This window comes from Lithobates pipiens, unplaced genomic scaffold, assembly GCF_037356315.1.
Source record: "Lithobates pipiens isolate NorthernLeopardFrog02 unplaced genomic scaffold, aLitPip1_a1.2 Scaffold_19, whole genome shotgun sequence".
Classification (NCBI taxonomy): Eukaryota; Metazoa; Chordata; class Amphibia; order Anura; family Ranidae; genus Lithobates; species Lithobates pipiens.
In genome coordinates, this window is record NW_027507764.1 from 565,252,689 (window position 1) to 565,269,675 (window position 16,987).

Sequence of the window (16,987 nt, forward strand, 5' to 3'; positions counted from 1 at the left end):
AAATACCACTTTTGAAGTGTCCGTGCATATGAGCGTATCATTTTTATTTTTTTTGGTGGGGGAGTGGATCTTGGGTGGGAGTTCCCACACTTTTTTCCCCAGGACTTGACCCCTGTCTATGAGGTATGAGGGGGCGGGATTAACCCACACATAGGCTGCCATGGCGTCTGTCAGGAAAACTGGAAATTTCTATCAAATACTTACCGTAATTTTCCTTTCCTGATGGACTCCATGGCAGCAGGAGTTCCCTCCCAGTGGTGGAGTAGGCTAAATTATGGAACATGGCCTCTGGCCCGAAACAAAGATTTATGAGAGAAGGGTCCTATGAGGTATGAGGGGGCGGGATTAACCCACACGTAGGCTGCCATGGAGTCCATCAGGAAAGGAAAATTACGGTAAGTATTTGATAGAAATTTTCTGTTTTTGTTTTTCCAAAATTAATGCTTTTTATTTGTTTATAGCACAAAAATAAAAACCGCAGAGGTGATCACATACTACCAAAAGAAATCTATATTTGTAGGGGAAAAAAAGGACATCAACTTTATTTGGGTTTCCTGATGGACTCCATGGCAGCAGGAGTCCATTAGGACTCCTGCTGCACAACCGCGCAATAGTAATTTAAATCGACGCAGTGCCGTGACGCAAAAAATGGCCTGGTCAATAAGGGGGCAAATCCTTACGGTCCTTAAGTGGTTAATGAAACAATAAAAATGGGGCACCCTGACAGGAAGCTGATTTCAACTTCTTTGTTCACACAGGAGAAGAATTTCCCTCCACCGGTCACAGAGACTTTAAGCGCACTGACTTCGGGAACACTGTATCCGGTGTGTATAGCGCAACTCTCTTCCCAGGAGGCGGAGCCAGTTTAACAGATGGGTATTATGTCTGTCGTCAGATGTGTGAACAGGATGCCTGCTGCACTGGATTTATATTGAGCAAGATTATATTAAATAAAGGTAACACCCCCTGTTCCATTGTATAAGATGTAAAGTGTTTGTTACCCCAACACTTCATCATATTCCTGATGTGACTGCTGTACCATATACTTGTATGAGAAAGTCTACTATTCTATTTGTATTGCTTCCTTTGTGTTCCTGCCGGCCGCTCTATTTTCCTATTAAAAACTGACCATGCTAAGCAGGAGGGCACACCATGGTCAGTTCTCTAGCTATGCTGGGAACTCAGTGTGCTCTACTCCAATGATCAGACTTGTCCTATGCCCCCCACCCCTGCGCAACCATTCACTGAGAAGCCCTGTGTGCTGTTGCTTTTCCTCCCCCCCCCACCCCAGCTCTTATGCAGTTGAGAACAGAGGGAATGTGATCACTTATAAAAAAGGCAGTAAAGGTATTTATAATTTTTTTTTTATATCTATAGAAAAATGTTTTGCCTTTCATTATTTTAAACTGAATGGCTTGTTTTACAAGGTGATTGTTTACAATCACTTTTTAACTACTTCCAGTCCGGGCCTTTCTGGCCTTTTTTGTTGTAACAATCTGTATTTTTTTTTGCTAGAAAATTAGTTAGAGCCCCAAAACATTATACCTTTTTTTTTTTTAAAAGCAGAGGCCCTAGAGAATAAATTGGTGTGTTTTGCAATTTTTTATGTCGCACTGTATTTGCGCAGCGGTTTTTCAAATGCAATTTTTTGTGAAAAAAAAAACAAAACACTTTTTTATTTTATTTGAATGCATGAAAACACAATACATAATCCAATTTTTTGTAAAATATAAATGATGAAGTTACGCCGAATAAATAGATACCAAACATGTCATGATTTAAAACCGCGCACGTTCGTGTAAGGACAACAAACAATGTACATTTCACTATCCATAGGTGATGCTTTAATGGCTTTTACAGGTTACCACTTTACAGAGGAGAGTCTGGTGCTAGAATTACTGCCCATGATCTGACGTTTGCAGTGATACCTCACATATTTTGGACGATCACTGTTTTCGTGTACATTCGCCTTTGCGCGCAAGCACAGGAGGATTTTTTTTTTTCCACTGTTGCTTTAATTTTATTTTTTTTGATCACTTTCATTGATGTCACAAGGAATATAAACATCCATGTGACAGCAATAGACATGTGACAGATCCTCTTTATGGAGAGACCTTCTCTGCCCTCCAAAGCATTTAAAACACCAAGATCGGTGTTTCTGAATGCTTTCGAATTTTTGGGAAAAAGAGTAAAGAGTAAATCGGAAGTGATGTCATGTCAGCGCTTCGGGTGACTATTATGAACAGCCAATTAAAGCCGATCCCGGGGGATGGGACGGGAGAACCCGAGAGAGATCCACCCACTAAAGGCTGCCAGCAGAAAACGTCAGAAAGGGGCGGAGAAACTATTTTTCCATAGTTAAAGCTTACATTTTGTTATTGTTCGTTCTTTTTAAACCAGCACTAGAGACAATACTTATATTGAATAATAAGTGTCCATTGTGCTGGTGGCTACTGTTTTCATTGAAATCTACCATCCTCTTTCCCCCTGGATACCCTGCAGTTGTGATATTTTTATGCTGTGGGGATAATATGAACTGCTGGACCTGTCACAAGTCCTTGCCAAAAGGTTTTTTTTTCGCCCTTTCCACCCCCCCCCCCATTCATAAAATCTGCCTCCTTAATGAAGGGAGAATGGGCAGATGAATGAAAGGTCCACTTCCTTCATCCACAGAGCGCTTTTAACTGCAGGAAACAATAGTACCACTTTATGAATGGAGGACAGGGGTGGAAAGGGTGGATGTAGTCGGCAAAGTGTTCTCTGAGTGAAGCGCATTCTGAGCCAGTGACCTCCTGTGTTCACTAATCTAGGATCTAGGATGGAAAAGGACCTGGGGCTCCTAGTAGATGATAGGCTCAGCAATGGCATGCAAGTTGCTGCTAACAAAGCAAACAGAATATTGGCATTAAAAAGGGGATCATGTCCAGAGATAAAATGATAATTCTCCCGCTCTACAAGACTCTGGTCTGGCCGCACCTGGAGTATGCTGTCCAGTTCTGGGCACCAGTTCTCAGGAAGGGTGTACTGGAAATGGAGCGACTACAAAGAAGGGCAACAAAGCTGATAAAGCAAAATTGTGGAGAAGTGTGGCTATGGGGTCCGTTTCAGATATGGCACCTCATCCCCAAATATTTAGAGACAAAAAAGGTAGTTGGAGGGGAAGGGGATTATTACGGTGCCTAGATTCATCAAAGACAAGGAAATATATTTAAAAAGAACAATTTTAATACATAATAAAACAAAATACAAAAGTCACAATGGTATCAAAAAGATTTGTACAATCATAAATAGACAAAAGAACATCCAATGAGGTAGGGCCAAGATGATATAGGCCTGGGTGTGCAAATGGGTAAAAATCTTCCCTACATGTTTCGCCGTACAAACGGCTTCATCAGGGGAAATGGAGTGAGACCACCATATGAAGACAAATTCTCCAGAGCCAGTGCAGAAGGGACAAACCCGGCACGGAACCAGCGCACGAGCCCCCAAGTGGCAGGACCACCTAGGTGCAACTGCAGGGGGTAGTCCTATTAAAAGCAAAGACAAATATAAGATACGGAGGCGCCAATAGGAAAGTGAACAACAGTAGAATTGAAGTCCAAAATGCTAAGTCCCGAACTTTAAGTTTCACAAACAAGCCTAATAAGGGCCGTTGGAAATATATATCCCCTAAATGGGACAACGCTGTTGCAGATAAACCAAATGAGGGTAATAAAGAAAGGGCTTCAGTGCTCAACATCCAACCTAGTCATGGACGAACTGACAGAGAGACGCCTCCGTGGAACCGGCTGATAAAGGATGTCTGGAGGATATTAGTTATGAGGAAAGGTTGCGAGCACTGAACTTATTCTCTCTGGAGAAGAGACTCTTGAGAGAGGATATGATTTCAATATATAAATACTGTACTGGTGACCCCACAATGGGGATAAAACTTTTTCAGAGAAGGGAGTTTAACTAGACTCGTAGCCACTCATTAAAATTAGAAGAAATGAGGTTTAACCTTAAACTACGTAGAGGGTTCTTTACTGTAAGAGCGGCAAGGATGTGGAATTCCCTTCCACATGCGGTGGTCTCAGCGGGGGGCATCGATTAGTTTCAAGAAACTATTAGATAAGCACCTGAACGACTGCAACATACAGGGATATACAATGTAATACTGACATATAATCACACACATAGGTTGAACTTGATGGACTTTTCAACCTCACCTACTATGTAACTATGTAACTAAGTCACAAGACAGCAGGGCAGCCACTTGGCATGGGACCTGGAAGCTAGTGGAGAAAACGGTTGTAGCAGTGATCCCACAGTTATGGCACACACATACTTACATTCAAGCTGGAAAAAATGGCAGTACACAGGGGAATAATAGAAATCCAGATACAATAAGTGCCTAAGGAGACATTACTGTAGATAGACAGTAAATGTGATGGTGCTACAGCAGAAATAACAGTATATTCCACCAAGTGCAAGACACATGTTGACTAGTGATTTTACAGGATGTCAGATGGCAGCAATATGTTTCAACATAAAAGCCTACGTTAAGAAAATAATTTATTTCTACTTGCACATTGTGTGCACCTAGAAGAAATTACAGTGACATAGCTGGTAGTAGTTTGTTACATTCAACTGGGCTTGTTCTGTAAGGTTGAAGACGTTTCATAGCTTCTGCAAGCCACTTCTTCTATTCCAAATGTGAGGGTTCGCATTTATCTAGGTCATGGTTTACTGTATCTAGTAGTTAGTCATAGTCAACTGGACTTGTTCTGTAATGTTGAAGACATTTTGTAGCTTCTCCAAGCCCCTTCCTCAATTTCAACTTTGACGGTTCTCATTTATCTAGGTCATGGTATAGCTAGACGTAGTTGCTCATATTCAACAGGACTTGTTCTGTCATTCTGAAGAAGTTTTGTAGCTGCTTAAAGCATCTCCAAGTTCAAACTGAAGAATGGGCTTGTATAAGCTTTGAAACGTCTTCAACATTGCAGAACAAGTTCAGTTGAAAGGGATTATATACTACTAGCTATACCTTGACTTGGATTATTATTATACAGGATTTATATAGCGCCGATAGTTTACACAGCACTTTACAATATAAATGGGTACAGTACAATTACAATACAGTTTAATACAGAAGGAATAGGGGGGCCGTGCTCATGGAGCTTACAATGTAAAGGGAGGGGGAGGTGGTAAAAAAGGTAATATCTGCAGAGGATTATCTGATGGAGGTGACTCAAGTACAGTTCTTAGGTGGAGGTAGGGTAGGCTTCCATGAATAAGTAAGTTTTCAAGGATCACCTATAGGTGGACAGGGTAGGAGCTGACCGGACATACTGGGGCAATAAGTTCCAGAGTATGGAGAGGCTCTGGAGTTGTCCTGGAGGAGAACATGGGATGAGCTATTAAGGGAGCTAGAGAGCAGGAGGTCTTGGGAGGAGCAGAGAGGACAATTTGGGCGATATCTGCAGATGAGGCTGTTGATGAAGCTGGGGGGCAATGTTTTGGATGGCCTTGTATGTTTTGGTTAGTATTTAATTTTTTTAGAGTGGGGTAGCGGAAGCGAGTGAAGAGATTGGTAGAGAGGAGCAGCAGTCATGGATTGGTTAGTAAGGTGTATTAGTCTAGCAGCAGCATTCATAATAGACTGACGGGTGAATAGCCTGTGTAAAGGTAGGCCATTGAGAGTTGCAGCAGTCAAGGCAGGAAATAACCAAGGAGTGAATAAGTTGTTTTGTGGTGTCATTAATTAGGAAGGACAAATTCTGGAAATGTTACAGAGGTTAAGGCGGAAAGCTTTAGCCAGTGATTGAAGGAAGTGGGGGCTGAAGAAGAGGTCAGAGTCTAGGATTACACCCAGCACCCTGGGATGTGCGGAGGGACCAATGGTTGTGCCATTAATCTTAATGGTAACGGTCTCAATGGGGAGCCGATCGAGAGCGGATAGACATTGCTCGCTCTGTAAGTTTGTGATATGTGAGGAGATTAATGGGGTGTGTTGAGGAGTTGAGCGATAGATCGGGTGTCATCAGCATAGAGGTGGTATTGGGAGCCATGGGAGGTTATCAATTGGCCCAGGGAAGAGGTATAAGGAGAGAATAGGGTGGGCCACAAGGACAGAGTCTTGGGGTACCCCAAAAGAAAAAGGAAGAAGAGCAGAGGAGATGTTGTATGTGACAGTGAAAGTGCGGTAAGATAGGTAGGAGGAGAACCAGGAAAGAGCAGAGTCACGAAAGGCCAAGGGAGTGGAGTTTATGAGGAGAAGTGGGTGGTCAACTGTGTCAAAGGCAGCAGCAAGGTCTAAGTTTATGAGTATGGAGTACTTCTATTGGTTTTAGCAGTTAGTTGGTCGTAGGTGAGTTTGGCAGTGAGCGAGTTGGTGGGTGGAAGCAGTAGGGGGTGAAGTAAGGAATTAAGGGTATAAAAGAGTTGATAAGGTGAATAAATAAGGTGAATAAGGTGAACAGGGGTCTCCAAACTTTCTAAACAAAGGGCCAGTTTACCGTCCTTCAGGCTTTAGTGGGGCCAGACTGTGACTGCGGGAGTAAAAAATGTCCTGGCATTGGTAGCAATGTCCCACCATTGGTGTCTGTGAGAGGAATAATGCCCCGAGGCTCATATAAAGACAAGCAAAAGGCTGCAATTTGGAGATCACTACCCTAGAACAATAACTGATAATAGAAATACACCAACTCAAAAAACCTTTTGTTGTTGCTCGCTAAAGCACCTTAATAGTGTTTTTCACCACACATAAAACGACCAATATGTAAAAGTGATAATAGGGCAGTGCAACAACTAACAGTTCACAAAAAGTTCATAAATATGCCCATCATCACTGTGCATTTCCAGTCACCAAAGTGTTAAATACATTCTACTTCCTAAAAAAATATAAAGCGTGCATAACACCCCATGCGAACAGGTCGCTCACCTCCTTTTAAGATCTCTCAGATAAAATGAGGTCTAAAAACGCTTAAGGATCCTTCCATTGGGGCTCTGTACACCTGATGACTCGTGGTTGCCGAGCAGTTGATGGTAAATCACATCTCGCTCTCATCTTGTGCAGATTAGTGGCATATGTAAAGCATAAAAACAGAGGAAAAATAGTGCTCTCTGTATATATTCAATATTTATTAAAAACAGAAGAGCTATAATCATCATATAATTTTTTTTAAAGAATATTTTGCCAAAACAGTCTAAATTTCAGTACAATTTTGTATAAGGCCGCGTACACACGGGCGGATTGTCTGCCCAACTAAGTTCGTCAGACAATCCGACAGACAGTCCGTTCAAAATTTGCATGAACGGACTTGACCACACACGATGAGCAGACAGTCCGCTGAAAGCGTGCGTGATGACGTGTACAGCACGTACGACGGGACTAGAAAAACGACGTCCTATACACTGCAATGCAACCTTCGGCCGTGTAAATCCTTTCTGAGCATGCGCCATACTTAGTCCGTCCAACTTGCCTACACACGAGCGGACTGTCCGCTGAAACCAAGTTTGGACGGACAAAACCAAGTTTGAACGGACTGTCTTACGGAAATTCCGTAAGACTTTGTTCGTCAGATTGTCCGCTGAAAATGTCCACTGAAGCCCACACACGAGCGGATTGTCCGCTGAAACACGGTTCAGCGGACTAAGTTGGACAGACAATCTGCCCATGTGTGCGCGGCCTAAGTCAAAAATTGTAATTCAGTAGCAAACTCACTAGTCTCATCTACTGCTTGTATGTGTGAAACTCTTATTATATTCTCAATATGTCACAGGCAATATGTCCTTACATTTGGATACGTTTTAGCATTGTTAACATACAAATAAATTAATTGAAATAATAATGGGTAAAGGGATATATAAAATGACATTTATTTTAGTGCAGCAAAATTACCTTGAAAAAAGAATAAAACTGCGCTAAATTGCAATAAATAAACTGAAATAATATACAGCAGCTACATATAAGTGTGACAAAACTCATAAATGTGATAAAGAAAAAATGTAGCGCTACAAAGTGAAAACAAATAATGTGCAAACGCAAATATGAGTCCACTGAAAAGTCCCTCCTAGATCCTGATTGGCCACCGAGGCTCAGAAAGCAATCCAGGGAGAAGGAAAACAGTAAGTAACTTCTGCTAGATGAGATAGTAACATCCACAGCAATCAGAAAGGATGGAATACTCTTACCAGAGTTGTTGGACCTGTATGTCAGTGACACCAGATCAAAGGAGCTTGAAGTGGGAATCGCATCTTGCCCCAGTTGAAGTCCATTTCGGACGAAACACATAGGGCTGCTTCGTACGCTTCCCATATTGCTTTTAAATTTATGTGATCACTTTTTTATTGTCATTTATTATTATTTGTATTTTTGGCATTTTTTGGAAATAAAAAAGCCATTTTGTACTCTCAGAATTACACTATTGGGAGTTTGTTTTTCATGTTTTTTACACGATACTTGCCCTTTGGGCCTTGTGAGTGACTGGAGGAACCTCGAGCTACTGGGGACCTGAGCTGTGGATTGCCAAACCATTCAGATGACTTCTGACAACAGAAGATCCTACACAACTAGTCCTCTTTAAGTGATTCCCGCTTCAAGCTCCTTTAATCAGCAAAGTTACTTAGTAAAATGATTCAACACTCAAATTAAATTTTAAAAAACAATGGTCTACAAAGACTTTGAACGTGGACTGATATTTGTTGTTCTAGATCAATATCCATACTGATATATTCCTGGAAATCCAGTGGTGTCACATGAGGGTGCAGATGAAGTGTGTAAATTGCTTAATTAAAACATGCAATTATGAAAATGTGCTGCTGAATATGCAATAACCCTAAATATGTACAAACTGATATAAAACTTGGATCCTTTATAGAGAAGTGAGATTTATAGGAATAACATAGTATCATCTGCTCCCCTTATGATATAGAACAGGAAATTTATTGATGAGAAATGTGTGTAGTAGCAAGATACATGTGCATTCCACTGAGCTTCTGAAGAAGATAAAACTACTGAAATAATGAAACTGCATTTAGGTTCCAAAATACACAGTAAACACCCCGAGAATATACATTTGGTTTAGAGGATGATAATAACAAATGTGATGCACTGTATGGCCAAGGTTGGTCAACACGTGACTACCCATATGAACTTATTAGGCATCCTATTCTAAAATCATTTACATTAATATGGAGTTGCCCCTCCCCGTTGTGGTTATAACCGCATCCATTCTAGAAAGGCTTTTCATAAGCTGTGTCCATGTAAATTCTTTTCAGCTTAAAGCGGGAGTCCGCCGGGAGTTCCGCCGTTTTTTTTTTTTTATAAAAGCCAGCAGCTACAAATACTGCAGCTGCTGATTTTTAAAATAAGGACACTTACCCGCCCAGCGCGCCCGCGATGTCGGCACCCGAAGCCGATCTCTTGATCGTCTCTCGGGTGCTGCCGCCGCCATCTTGGGTATGGGAATCAGGAAGTGGAGCCTTTCGGCTTCATTTCCCGGTTCCCTACTGCGCATGAGCGAGTCGCGCTGCGCAATAAGGATGGTACCCGCTGTCTCTGGGATCCGTGTGTTTCCCAGCAGGCAGCGGGGGGACCTTCGGAAAGGGGCGTGGATTCTGCGGAAAGGGGCGTACCTTCTGCAGAATCTACGCCGGAAGTGGGTGCAGATACCTGTACTGTACAGGTACCTGCACCCCCCTCCCCCCTGAAAGGTGCCAATTGTGGCGCCTGAGGGGGGGAGAGTTCCAATGAGCGGAAGGTCCACTTTAGGGTGGACCTCCGCTTTAAAGTGGATTTGTACCAGTGTTGGAAGAGAAGACCTAGCTCACAAACGCCATTCCAATTCATCCCAAAGATGTTCAGTAGGGTTGAGGTCAGGGCTCTTTGAAGGCCATTCAAGCTCCTCCACATCAAACTCATCAAACCATGTCTTTATGGAGTTGGCATTGTATCAAGGGGCACAGTCATGCAGGAACAGAAAAAAGCCTTCTTCACCAAGCTGTTACAGTACCAACGGTTGCCGCTTTAGGACTAAGCATTTTTATTATCTGCTCCTATAATCCCTTTTCACACTGAGGATTAAAGATGATGTAAAGACATACTGTAATCCCATTGAAGGATCAAGCATAGCCATACCGCCCAGTGCTTCTGCAATATTCCCATCATTGTAATTGCATACAAGGAGCTTCCACTCAAAGATTTCCTGCAACATCTGGCTCAGGACACATGGTACAAAAGTGCAAGCTCCCCAGACTGTTGCCAGAAGGCTGGAAGCACACATAAAGACATTTAAGACATTCGTGAAATTCCAGCCTTCTAGCAACAGTTTGGCAACAGTTTGGAGAGCTTGCACATCTATACCATGCGTACCTAAATTTCAATGTGCCCATGTAATCTTTGAGCTACCCATGCTACAGAAATGTAAGCTCCAGTTATACAATGACAATAATGTAAAAATTACAGAAGCACTGGCCAACGTGGCTATGCTTGGTCCTTCAACTGGAATATGTCACTACATCAACTTCAATGTTTAGCTTGAAAATGGATTATAAGAGGAAACAATAAAAAGGTAGATAAGAAGGCTAAGCCCTGACCTTAGAAAAAGAGCGTGGAGAGCCACTGCCATGTGAAGGAGTGCAATGCCCTAACTGCCTTTGTTAGCTCAATAAAAGAGATATATTTGATAGATACAAGTCCTCTATACCGGATACATTTTTTTAAGTGGATATAGATGTGATGCCACAGCACCATCTACGAATCCAGAGAATTATAGGAAAGAATGCAAAACCAATCTCCATTATGATTCAGTAAATTCCTTTTTCTCATTTGTAAAATATTTATTTATATGGCTAATAATGGCATATGAATACTGTATATACAAGGTATATAAGTTCTTTGTGTAGTGTTCAAGTAAAACCATATTGACTAATAGTGCCCATACCCTTACAAATCTAAGCCCCTGTACACACGGTCGGAGATTTCGACAACCAAATCCGTCGGATTTTGTCCGGCGGATTTTGCCCGTCGGATCTTGTCCGAAACTGTTGCATACACACGGTCGGACTAAGTTGTCGAAAAATCCGATCTTTCAGAACGTGATGACGTAATTTCGTTACGATGGGACTACGTTCAGGCTAGTAGCCAATAGCTTTGATGTAGGAATTTGATCTGAGCATGCGTGGCACTTGGTCCGATCAAAATTCTCTACACATGATCGGAGCATGTCCGACCGGCCCAGTTGGTCTGAAAATATTTCCAACAAGTTGGAAAATTGGGCCCGACGGATATTCCGACGGAATCAGTCCAATGCATACCACACACAGTTGGATTATCCGACAACACGGTCCGATAGGACACATTCCGACGGATTCTCTGACCGTGTGTACAAGGGCTAACAGGTCCACAATTGTAGACCATGTGATTTGGTGTTCTCTGAACCCTAAAGTAGCATCACAGCATATCCAGGGAAAATCCGATTGCCTCTCGGGGGATCAGGAAGGAATTTTTTCTTTCCCCTGCAGTAGCATATTGGATCATGTTTTTTTTTTGCCTTCCTCTGGATCAACTGTGGGTATAGAATTTTGTATATGGGGATTGTATTATTATTATATAAATATATATTTTGTTTTTGGTTGAACTAGATGGACATATGTCTTTTTTCAACCTGACTAACTATATAAGTATATTTTGTATAATTATGCAAGGTAAAGGGGAGGGGTAAGTCTTGGTAATCTTTCCATTAGTACCAGGGGAATCAAACGAATGATCCAAGACATGCAACACATGACACTTTAAACAAGTGCCTATTCTAGTTAGTTACCATTTGATCCATGAACCTCCCCTAATTGATCCACATGCACATCCACATTGTCTCACATGCTCCCTCTACCAGACATTGCAGCTCACAGTGGGAGGATTTCAGCAGCAGAGGCTTTGCTGTCAATCCAGAAATTAGTGGGTGGACTAGTTGTGTTCAGGTGCTAATTGGCAAGCTACAGGCTTGTGAATCTGTGACAGTGCTGATAACCATGTCCCCTGCAACATCATCTCCTATTGCATAGCTCCCAACTGTCCCTGATTTCGAGGGACTGTCCCTGATTTAGAGCAATGCCCCTCTGTCCCTCTTTCCTCCTCATTTGTCCCTCATTTTGGTCTGATCTATATAGTTGTATATAAAATGCACTTTTTAGCTATAAAAAAGTGTTTCCCAGTGATAAACCTTTCATATGATTTTTAAATTGCTGCATTTGTAAATTCCAAAAGTCAAAATAAAGGAATAATAGTGGTAAAAAAAAAGCACCTGTGGGTTTAACCAATCTTGTTATTGTTTTTGTACAATTCTCCTTTAAGTGGCGTGGCAAGGGGTGTGTCCTATGCCTGCATACTTTTTCTGATAGATGTCCTTCATTGAAATCTCAAAAAGTTGGGAGGTATGTTATTGTAATACAAGCAGATACAGTCTACATGAAAGAGGCAACTCTGCTGTGAATTCAGGAGCAGTGCAGCATTGTTGACACACTATCACAGATTGCTGCATTAGGTGAACTACACTGGCAGGATTTGTGGGACTTTGCATGGCAACTATGAGGAAACTGTAATGCCACGTACACACGATCGGAATTCTCGCCGGAAAAAGCTCTGATGGTTTTCCCAACGGAATTCCGACGGAATTCGGCTTAAGCTGTCTTGCCTACACACGGTCACACCAAATTCCGATCGTTTATAACGCGGTGACGTACAAAACGTACGACGAGACTAGAAAAAGGAAGTTCAATAGCCAATAGCTTCTGTCTCGTAGTTGAATCTGAGCATGTGTGATTTTTGGCAAGTCTGAATTGCATACACACGATCGCAATTTCTGATACAAAGTTTTTCCATCTGGAAAATTGAGAACATGCTATCAGTTTTTGGCTGGCGGAAATTCGGACAGCTAAATTCCAATGGAGCATACACACGGTCGCATTTTCCGATGAAAAGCTCTCATCGGTCTTTTTCTGGCTGGAATTCCCATCGTGTGTACACGGCATTAGGGTCAATTCACACTGAGGCAGCACGACTTGCAGTGCGACTGCCTCAGGTGACCTGCATCCGTCTGCAAGTCGCCTGAAGTCACCCCAAAAGTAGTACAGGAACCTTTCTAAGTCAGAGCGACTTGTATCTCTCCTATGAGAACAGTTCCATTGTACAGAATGGAGCGCGACTTGTCAAGTGGCTAAGTCGCCTGACAAGCTGCCTCAGTGTGAACCAAGTCTAAGGCCGCGTACACACGGGCGGATTGTCTGCCCAACTTAGTCCGCTGAACCGTGTTTCAGCGGACAATCCGCTCGTGTGTGGGCTTCAGCGGACTTTTTCAGCGGACAGTCTGACGGACTTTGTCTTTCGGAATTTCCGTAATTTTGTCCGTCCAAACTTGGTTTTGTCCGTTCAAACTTGGTTTCAGCGGACAGTCCGCTCGTGTGTAGGCAAGTTGGACGGACTAAGTATGGCGCATGCTCAGAAAGGATTTACACGGCCGAAGGTTGCATTGCAGTGTATTGGACGTCGTTTTTCTAGTCCCGTCGTACGTGCTGTACACGTCATCGCGCACGTTTTCAGCGGGCTGTCTGTTCATCGTGTGTGGTCAAGTCCGTTCATTCAAAAGTTGAACGGACTGTCTGTCGGATTGTCTGACGTACTTAGTTGGGCAGACAATCCGCCCGTGTGTACGCGGCCTAAGTGCAGTTGCATTTATACAGTAATTAAGTGTTGCGGCACATATGTTTTTTATTTGTGGAAGGCCATAGTTCTACTTTAGGTTCTGCTCCACCATGTTTTTATCCATCGTAAATCTGTTCTCTCTGATCTATGATATAGGTACAATTGCGTGTGGATTGCTAAGGTCTCCAGATGTCTTGCTGTGTAATAAGAATGACTGGAGCAGCACGTCACAGTTGGGTGGAGACGGGATCTGCAAAGGGGTCGCGTCTAACAAGCAGAAGAAAATGTTCTCATTCTTCTTAGGAGGACAAGAGTTCACAGGAAGTAAGTTATAAAGTTTGAACTCATTTTAATTCATTTTTGTGTGGCCTAAAGGTTTAAAGTCCGCCTGATAGTGCTTACTCTGGTTGGATGGATTATGATTGGCATTTCACCTGCTGGAAGGTTAAAAGTCCTCAAGGTCCCAGGAGACTTTTTCCATCCAAAATACTGGCTCTTCTCATCCCGCTGTGGCTGTTATCGGCCGACTTTATGAAGTCCGTGTTATCATCTGCCTCCTGCTGTCCCCGTAGGATTTTTGGAATATGAAGAACAGGCAAGTTGGCAGAACAATTCAGCATTGAATTAAGGGAGTTGCTCCAAGATTGTGGTAGAAATTGAGGAGAAGGTCTTATCCAGGGGAATTTTAAAGTGGTTCTGCGCCTTTAAAAAAAATATTAAAAGTCAGCAGCAAAAATATTGCAGCTGCTGGCTTTTAATAAATTGACACTTGCCTGTCCCAGGGTCCAACGATGTCAGCGGCAGATGACGAGCAATCAATCGTCTCTCTGCTGCCCCCGCCGCCATCCTCTGTCAGGGAATCGGGAAGTGAAGCATTGCGGCTTCACTGCCCGGTTCCCTACTATGCATGCGAGAGTCGCGCTGCGCGTCTCTGCTGGTCCCGCTGTGTCCTGGGAACTGTGTGTTTCCCAGAACACAACGGGGGGGGGGGGGGGGGGGCATCTGCGGTAGTCTTGTCCCGGAAGTGGGTGCAGAAACCTGGATTATCCAGGTAACTGCACCCCCCTCCCCCCTGAAAGGTGCCGATTGTGGCACCGGAGGGGGGGAGAGATCAGATGAGCAGAACTTCCACTTCAGGGTGGAGGACCGCTTTAACTAGCCAGAAGGTGAACTAACTTTCAAAGTCTTACTCAAACCTAGCAATAGATATTGTTTTTTCACACAAATTGCATGCATGTTAAGGAATAAGGATGAGCTAAGGTTCGGCCTGAACTCATGGCAATAACGTGCAGCCATTGAACCCCCTGACCCGCAGCCATATGCCCATATTTTGTCAATGACATTGTCCAAATATGGCCATGTGTCCATAGTAGGTCATTGATGTCACCAACATCCCTGCCCCTTTCAAAGCAAAAGTGCCACTGTGGCAAGGGGCAGCGGTGGTGCAAAGAAAAAAGTGGGACTTTAAATGAAGCTCTTTGCACCACCGCTGCCCCTTGCCGCAGTGGCGCTTTGGCTCTCAAATGACAGGATGGAGGCATATGACTTTACCCAGTCATGGCTTTACTCAAAGTCCCAATTTCCCCAATCCCCCCTTTTTTTTGTATTTCTGCCCCTTTGTTATGGCTGATGGGCAGAGAATTTCACAGCCACAGCTGACATGTAACTGCCCCCCATCGGTTCAGGCTGAACTGAATTTGACCCAAAACTTAGCTCATCCCTACTAAGAAGCAACGAGACATCCAATGTTTGCAGCTTTCTTCTTTTGCTATATGTTGGATAACCAATGGGCCTGTTAAAAGAAGATCTAGTATCGGATATAGAAAAATGTTCTTATTAAATTTATGCATCTATAACAATGTGTCAGTGTGGCACTAGTATTTATTACCTCTTACAGAGTTCACACAACTCCCCCTGACAATGCCTTCATGTGCTTTTCTTCAGAAGGACAAAGCCATCTTTGTTTAGCCATCATCCAAGGACACATCTACTTCCCAGGCTGAGATGCTGGCTAAGAGATAATGCAGTCATGTAAATCTTGCTGCTGTTCAAACATGTCTGACACAGATCAGCCCCTGCTGAAGCCTCTCACTATGTGACTTGTGATAATGGGAGAGGCGACTGGGAAAATGCTTTGTTTTGCCTGCAGCAGACTGATGACATCATCTCAGCCTTTATAAAAGCCATTGGATTGGAGCGCAGGGTTGTCTTTTAGTAAAAAAAGTGGAATCCTTTTGAAAAAGTTACCGTTGCTATATATTTTGGCATGGTAGGAATGTACCCATGCAGACATTTAAAGTACCTGTTACTTTTCATATAAATCTTATGTCATTTTTATTATTGATTTTTATTTTAGAAGGTTTGTAATATTTCACATTTCTAAATATTTTAATGATTCAAATCACTAGCGCTCCCCTATCAACATGCAAAAAATATAACATTTACAGTGCCTGGAAAAAGTATTCACACCCCTTGTAATTTTCCACATTTTGTCATGTTACAACCAAAAACGTAAATGTATTTTTTGGGGGTTTTATGTGATAGACCAACACAAAGTGACACATAATTGTGAAGTGGAAAGAAAATTATAAATGGTTTTCAAAATTTGTTGCAAATAAATATGTGAAAAGTGTGGGGTGCATTTGTATCCAGCCACCCTAAGCCAATACTTTGTAGAACCGCCTTTCTCTGCAATTACAGCTGCAAGTCTTTTTGGGGATGTCTCTACCAGCTTTGCACATCTAGACAGGGACATTTTTGACCATTTTTCTTTGCAAAATAGCTCAAGCTCTGTCAGATTGGATGGAGAGTGTCTGTGAATAGCAATTTTCAAGTCTTGCCACAGATTCTCAATTGGATTTAGGTCTGGAGTTTGACTGGACCATTCTAACACATGAATATGCTTTGATTTAAACTATTCCATTGTAGCTCTGGCTGTATGTTTAGGGTTGTTGTCCTGCTGGAAGGTGAATCTCCCCCCAGTCTCAAGTCTTTTGCAGACTCTAATGCCCTGTACACACGATCGGACTATCCAGTGGACTTAGTCCGGCGGACAACCAGCGGAGGTCCGCCGGACTTTCCCGAGTGGACCTGCCCACACACGACCGGACTTTTCCGGCAGACAATCCATCGGACTTTTCCGGCCGACAATCTGCCGGACTATGGCGGGAGTCCGCCGGACTTTTGAAATGAACGGACTTGCCCACACACGGAGTAAAGTCTGTTCATTTTGAACGTGACTCCAGGTAGATGGAACTAGCAAAGAAAGTGAATGTCGCCGCCTCCTTCGGCACGATTAACTCC

General features: G+C 42.9%; 1 protein-coding gene across 1 annotated transcript in view; it reads left to right on the top strand.

Annotated features, from left to right (window-relative positions):
• Positions 1 to 16,987, top strand: part of TG (thyroglobulin) — a 483,762-nt gene that overhangs the window by 158,165 nt on the left and 308,610 nt on the right. Inside the window, exons 26-27 of the mRNA XM_077493367.1 lie at positions 759 to 956; positions 13,841 to 14,008. Of these exons, the coding sequence (XP_077349493.1) occupies positions 759 to 956; positions 13,841 to 14,008 (366 nt within the window). The remainder of the gene's footprint in view (positions 1 to 758; positions 957 to 13,840; positions 14,009 to 16,987) is intronic.